Below are 6,615 nucleotides of genomic sequence, written 5' to 3'. Positions count from 1 at the left end.
CAAGATAGTGAACACATGCCTCTATATCTTCTCCTCCAGTTTAAAGGAATAAACACGTGACTATACCATCAAGATGTAGGGAATGGGGTATCTATTATCAGACCAGAGATTTTAGCACACATCCAAAGACAAAATGGATAAAAGAGCATGAACTGGGTGGCAGAGAAAAGCAAGCACTAGCCTAGCAGCCTCCCAGAATATGCTTCTGGGGAGGTGTGTCTGAGCAGTCCAGTACAACCCCAGAAAGGCTCTAGCATCAGAAACTGCTAGAAAATTAACGAAGGAGCTGAGGAGTGGGGCTGATATTAGTACGATAATTGGAGGTCTTTGTATTGACCAATTGCCCCTCTTCCCTATGCTTACATGCTTATAGCCAGGTGTCTACCCTCTTGATAAAATACGCAAACAGTTCTCTAAAGAGCATGTAGGTATACATACCCGAGTAAAACCTTCCTTTTCTTGGTATGTGGGAGTCCCCACAACATAAAATCTGGTTTAGAGCTGAGTTTGAGACCCAACTTCTTATCCATAGATGTGTCATGTGGGGAAAGTTACTTAAGTTCATTGCCTCAGTTTCCTCATTCATAAAATAAAAGTACATCCATCACAAAAGGTGGTTGTGAGGGTTTAATGAAATCATGTATACAGAAGTGGTTAGCACAGTGCCTAGAACATAAAAAACATTCAACAGATGATAGCCATTGTCATTTTTATTGTTATTGATGAATTAGTTTTATGTAGAAAGGAGGAAAGGAATCCAAAGGTTAGGTTTTGGAAAGAGTAGTATCTCTTCTAATTAGATAGCAGAGAAATAGGTGAGAATGGGTATGAATGCATGGGGATGTAGATTACAAATCAAAATCCTCACCCCACTTTCCTTACCAATACCTAGTTGTGTAGAACAAGAAATCAGTATGTATAAGGACTCCAAAGAACCTAGAAATATCTATTATAAAACTGCATTAAAACAGTACACACCTGAAGTTCCATATATATTCGAACAAAATTATTTTTTTAGCGAAAATTCATCGTGCTATTTGTGTTTCCAGGACATAAGATAAAGGATTTTTTTTTCTTTTTAATATAGAGTATCATTAACATCCAAAATTGTGTCCAAAGAATCTTCAGTGTTCTGCAGTAAGGAGAACAAAGGACCTAGTGCAATATTAAAATTGCTTTGAAGTCTTGTGATTTACACTAAAAATTAATGCAAATATTGCTCAGTACATTGGTATGTTTTAATATAAAAATATTTTTACTTCACATGGAGTAAATATTGCTGATCTAGGGAGATATGCCATGTTTCTCACTGACCCTGCCACACTGATTTAAGATAGATCAAGGTTTTTAGGTCCAGACCAAACAGTAACGACAGAATTTTACTAAACTCGTCTACTTACTCTACTTATTTTAAGTTCATACTTAAAAAAAAAAATACTGTGAGGTCATCACACAAGATAATTGGCCAATTTGATTTTTAAATCAATCAAAAGGGTTTTTACATATTAATATTAAAGCTTAGTGATTAGCCTACAGATTTCAATTTTGAATCATCTTTGGTCTAATATTTCCTAAAAAACATAAATGTAAATTACCTTATCAACAAAATAGTTGCTCGGAACAATTGTTGCTTAAATTTCATTGTATCATACTGTACACCTGTGTGTTGCAACTAGTGAGGATACTCCAAAGCTGATATAATTTTAGTTTCCCTAACTTGTCCTGAACCTGCTTATGTTCACAGGCCCACTTTTTTTTCTGATTTTACAGTCTAGTTGTCAGTGACAGGCACAGCCAAATTCTTTCTTTGTTCATCTGTCAGACTTTCAATAATTTCCATTTGTGATAAATCTCCAACCTGTCTATATGTTTCTAATGGGAAATCAATGAAAGATTCAACCTTAATCATATTGGAGACATGAGGAAAAGGGACTCAACCCACAAAAAGCCACTTTTTGGTGATTGATATCAGCTATGTTTTCATTCAAACAAAGTTTTTCCTTCCCTAATCTTGATCCTATGGCTCTTTAACTACAAATGTGATATTAGTTTTCCTTTCACTGATTCTGTAACTGTCTTTGGTAATTATTAATTTAATGAGGATCTTGAAATAATATCCACTTAAGGTAAAACTGTCAAGAAACTGTAATAATTTACAATCAAGTTATTCCAATTTCTCATTAGGAGTCTAAATTCATTCACTCAGTCAAAAATATTTTTTAAATAATAAGGATTATAGGCAAGGCACTCTTCTGGGTAATTGTGTACCAGAAATACCAAGATGTGCAAGCCTCTGCCTGAAAAGAGATGACAGTCTAGTTACTTCCCAACAGAGGAGATGTTCAAAAGTACTGACAGATCTAACTCCTTTGAGCACTTACTATCAAATATACTTAATCACATGCTTAAAATTAAGCCATTTTCTTTTGGCATACATAATATTAACTATCACATCACCTGTGGAAAGGTAATGGAGAACATTATTTTGAAAGAGACTATGCTCTAAATGTGAAAGGATACCTATAAAAAATGCAGTATCCAAAACAGCAAATATATTCAAGCCAAAATTTACAAACAAAATGTACAGTTACAAATAGACTTTAGTGAAGATTTTACTCCAAAAAAATTCTACCTACTAATGCATTAAATATAAATGCATTTGAATTAGCAATGTAACTTTTAAAAAGTATGTAATTTATGAAAACTGTTCATAAAAATGGTTTTCTGAGAAAGGTCTTGTCTATAGAATTTCATATTTATTAAGAAGAGTGAGATAGAAAGCTATGCAAAGATAAATCCAAATATCCCAAAAGAGTTTAGTCAGAGCAAATTAAACTTTTGAATGAAATAATAGCATAACTGAGAAATTATGAGAAAAAGAACTTGACTCCTTAATTTATCACATAACAGTGTATACATTTAAAAAAGATTTTTTTAGAGGGGAGTCTTTTATGGTTTTAGCAAGGTATCATATAAGGAAACAAATTAAGTCAACATTATGTTGAAAAACATCTCCATGTTATCTCTTTTTAGTGGAATGGTAAAATTTTGCCCTAACATAAATTCTATCACTTCAAGTAACTCTTTCCTAAACATGATATATAAAATGGAAGCCATAAGAAAATTAGTCTCATTGTCAGGTCTGTTTTATAATCTTTAGGTAAAAATAATCATTTTAGCCTTCCTGTAATATTCCTTCTCCATACTATCATTTATCATACTTGAATGTTTTTAAATAGGCATCTTTAATTTAGGATGCCATCTCCTAAGAGTCATTTATAGTGTCTTATTTGTTTGGGTAGGAGAATTCATCAAACTTAATAGGCTCAAGTCACATTTTTAGCCCAGACCTTTTTGGGTTGTACTTTATAGAAAATATTTATCAAAATATTAGCTTTGTGGCTGTAAAAATGTCTGCTACCTTTTGAATGTGATTTTTAGCAAAATCTTAGTATCACTTTATAAAGAATGCAGGATATACTTTTATGTTTGGCTTTCTCAGAGTAAAGAGATACACTTCAGTTAAAGCTAGTTGGCTTAATACTGGCTCAGAATTTAAAAGAAGATTTTACTTAACATTAATTAAACTGTTTTTTAGCTGTAAGCTCATAATTTTAACACTTGGCTTGTCTGCTACACTATTTTTGAATAGTAATGAAACACTATATACTATTTCATTTGGATGATGTTTATATAAATATGTAACCAAATAATTGGAAAATTTTAAATCAACCTGCTACTAACCATGAACTCTAATACTTGGACATTTTTTATGACTCTCTCTCTTAATACACTAAAACATTCAATAACTGTTATTTGCACATTATGTGAAAAATTAATTTTTGACAAAATTTTATTCAGAACATTAGGAAAATCATACTCAAAACGCAGAAATAATCAGACTCTATATAACAACGCTGCATAGATAGTGGTATACAAGTTCCCTGACGCTAAGTGACTTCTTCCTAACTAAAACTTCAAGTCACCAGGTAGAAGATGGTAGAGGCATTATTTACTCTCTCTGAGGCTGGAAAAAATGGCTTTAATGGTGAGACGTCACACCATTTAAACAACAAAGATTAGATTATCCCCCAATTTAATTCTATTCCCTTCTTGTTATTTCTCAGAGATGAAAACTTAGAATGTAAGGATTATTGGAAGGGAATAGGAGGTAAATTACCTCTTAGGAGATACCCTGATCCATGCCTGCTTTAATCCGAGAAAACACAGAATTAAGTTTTAAAAATTACAACCACACCATTATGCTTAAGTAAAACTGCCAATATGAATACTTTTTTACATAATACATTACATGTATACATGAAGAAAAATGACCTGTTTCCAATCCTTTGACCTTCAGTAGAAAAAGGTGTTACCACTAATGGGGATCTGAAAAATAGTTTTCATGACAGAGCATTAACTCTATAGAGATCAAAATCATTTCTCAGTACTGAAAATAGCCTAAATCAATGACAAATGGCTAAATTTCTTAAGATTACTTTTTGAAAGGGAAGACAATTTATTTGGAAGGAATTTGTAACTGGAAACATTGTTCATTAAGAAAACATTGTTACCCTGAGAAAGACCCTTAAAACTGCCAGTGCTTTCATAGGCCCCTAACAATGCATGAAGGAGCAATTTGTAGGCTCTAGCTTCTTACAGTTACCTATATGAAGAATGTCTTGACCTGAACAGTGATTTGGGCTTCTCTGTGATACCGATAACAGGTCATAGCCAAGTAACTAAACGTGATGGACTACAAGCAAATTTTGCATTCATTTTAAGCAGACTTCTTCCTTTTCCCTTTTCTAAGAGAGAGCTTGTAATTCTTCAAATAGCCTTGAACTCAAACCTACTGTTCACAAAAACTAATCTTCTGTAAGCAAATTGGTAGTTTTCTTACAATAGTAAACAAATTGTCTGGTTTACATTCTTTAATCTATGCCTAGAAAATAAGGCATTAGTAATTCTTCATTGGCCACTGCAGAGCAGAGTGTCTTCTTTCTAATCAGAGGCATATGCAAACATTCCTCAAAGTGCATTGTTATTATTTTTAACATCTCTTATGCATTTACAAAGTCAACATTTGTGACTCCCTACATATTTTTAGTATAAAATAATGCTTATTCCCAACACCTTACATATACCATAATTACTGGAGAAAAGACAAAATGAGAGCAGCTACAGAAGTAACAAGATATTTTTTACAAATAAAAATACAATATGCAAAAAATGGCAAGTTAGTGATAACTGGTAGAATGAACTCTCAACAATATTCCACTTTGGGTTCCAAATTAAGATTTGACAAGTTTGAAGCCTTGTCCTGTGTCCAGCACGGTAGGAAGAAACCAACTCATTTTTAATCTTTTCAAGCACCTAAAACAAGTTTTGCAGATCCAAAAAAGGTTCAGACCACACAACCAATTTGCCAAATGCACTAGTGGATATGTAATACGAGGAAAGTACAACATCCAGTGCTTGGCCACATCGCTTCCCGTTGGCAAATGCAGAGTGTAGTCACTCCACCGTTTTGACACGCCATACACTGCTTTCACTGTGCGTCCCTTTTCAGTCCAGCAGATGTTATTAGTGGAGTTGCAGTTATATTCTACCCAGTCTTTTGTAAAGTCACCCAGCTGCGGTGGGTCAGCTTCTTCAATATCTATTGTTTTTGTCATCTCTGCTCCTTGCACTGCAATATACTGGTCATTGATTTTTCTCACTTCTTTCACCCAGGGGGTTGAATTCTCACTGTCTAATATGATAATAAGTCGGGAACAGAAGGAACCATTCTTTTCTCGCCACCATTCTAAAAGTGTGTCAAGGCGTAGTATGTCTCCACCTGTGAACAACAGAAAGTTCAGTAGAGCAAGAATTTCTGAAGTGTCTTACTAACAATACTCTTTTGTCTTAAGTGTATTTTCTTTAAGTTCTTAAAATATGTAAGAAAAAAAGAGGGAGCTTTTTTTCAAAGTATCTCTTTCAGAAGAATTTTTAAAAACAAAAAACAGACTTTCAGCTTCAGGTAAAAAAATCAAACCAAAAAAAAAACCCAAAACACCCCCAACCCCCCAATCATCCTGTTATTCACATTAAAGGGGTATGCTATGATAAAATAAGAAAATTATTTTATAAAGTTCAATTTAGTGAAAAAAATTAAAATTATACAGCAAAGCAAATATTCTACATCGGGGCAGCAAATTATGGCTCGTGCTCAAATCCAGCCTGCCGCTTGTTTTGCATAGCCTGAGAGCTAAGAACTGATTTTACATTTTTAAATGGTAAAAAAAATTTTTTTAAAGAGAAGTTTGTGACATGTAAATATTATAAGAAATTTATATTTCATATTTCTATAAATAACATTCATTTATTTATGTTCTGTCTATGGCTGTTTTTATACTACACTGGTAGAGCTAAGTAGTTGCAACAGGGACTTTACGGCCTACCAAGCCAAAAGTATCTGGTCCTTACAGAAAATGTTGGCTCACCCCGTTCTACACTTCTAATAAATTAAATTATCTCCTCATATGTAGTTACCTACGAGATGAAAAACACCCTTCCTACCAGTAACAAGAATGAATTTGGAATGGGTTTATTTTTAAATCAGTTTTATAC

General features: G+C 33.3%; 1 protein-coding gene across 2 annotated transcripts in view; it reads right to left on the bottom strand.

Annotated features, from left to right (window-relative positions):
- Positions 1-612: 612 nt before the first annotated feature.
- TMEM168 (transmembrane protein 168) overlaps positions 613-6,615 on the bottom strand; it is a 59,589-nt gene continuing 53,586 nt past the window's right edge. For both annotated transcript variants that reach the window (XM_032643550.1, XM_032643551.1), the window contains exon 5: positions 613-5,842. In XM_032643550.1, coding sequence (XP_032499441.1) covers positions 5,295-5,842 — 548 coding nt within the window. In that variant the 3' untranslated portion in view covers positions 613-5,294. The remainder of the gene's footprint in view (positions 5,843-6,615) is intronic.

The sequence above is a fragment of the Phocoena sinus genome, chromosome 9 (genome assembly GCF_008692025.1).
Source record: "Phocoena sinus isolate mPhoSin1 chromosome 9, mPhoSin1.pri, whole genome shotgun sequence".
NCBI lineage: Eukaryota > Metazoa > Chordata > Mammalia > Artiodactyla > Phocoenidae > Phocoena > Phocoena sinus.
This window is presented reverse-complemented; position numbering and strand designations above follow the sequence as displayed.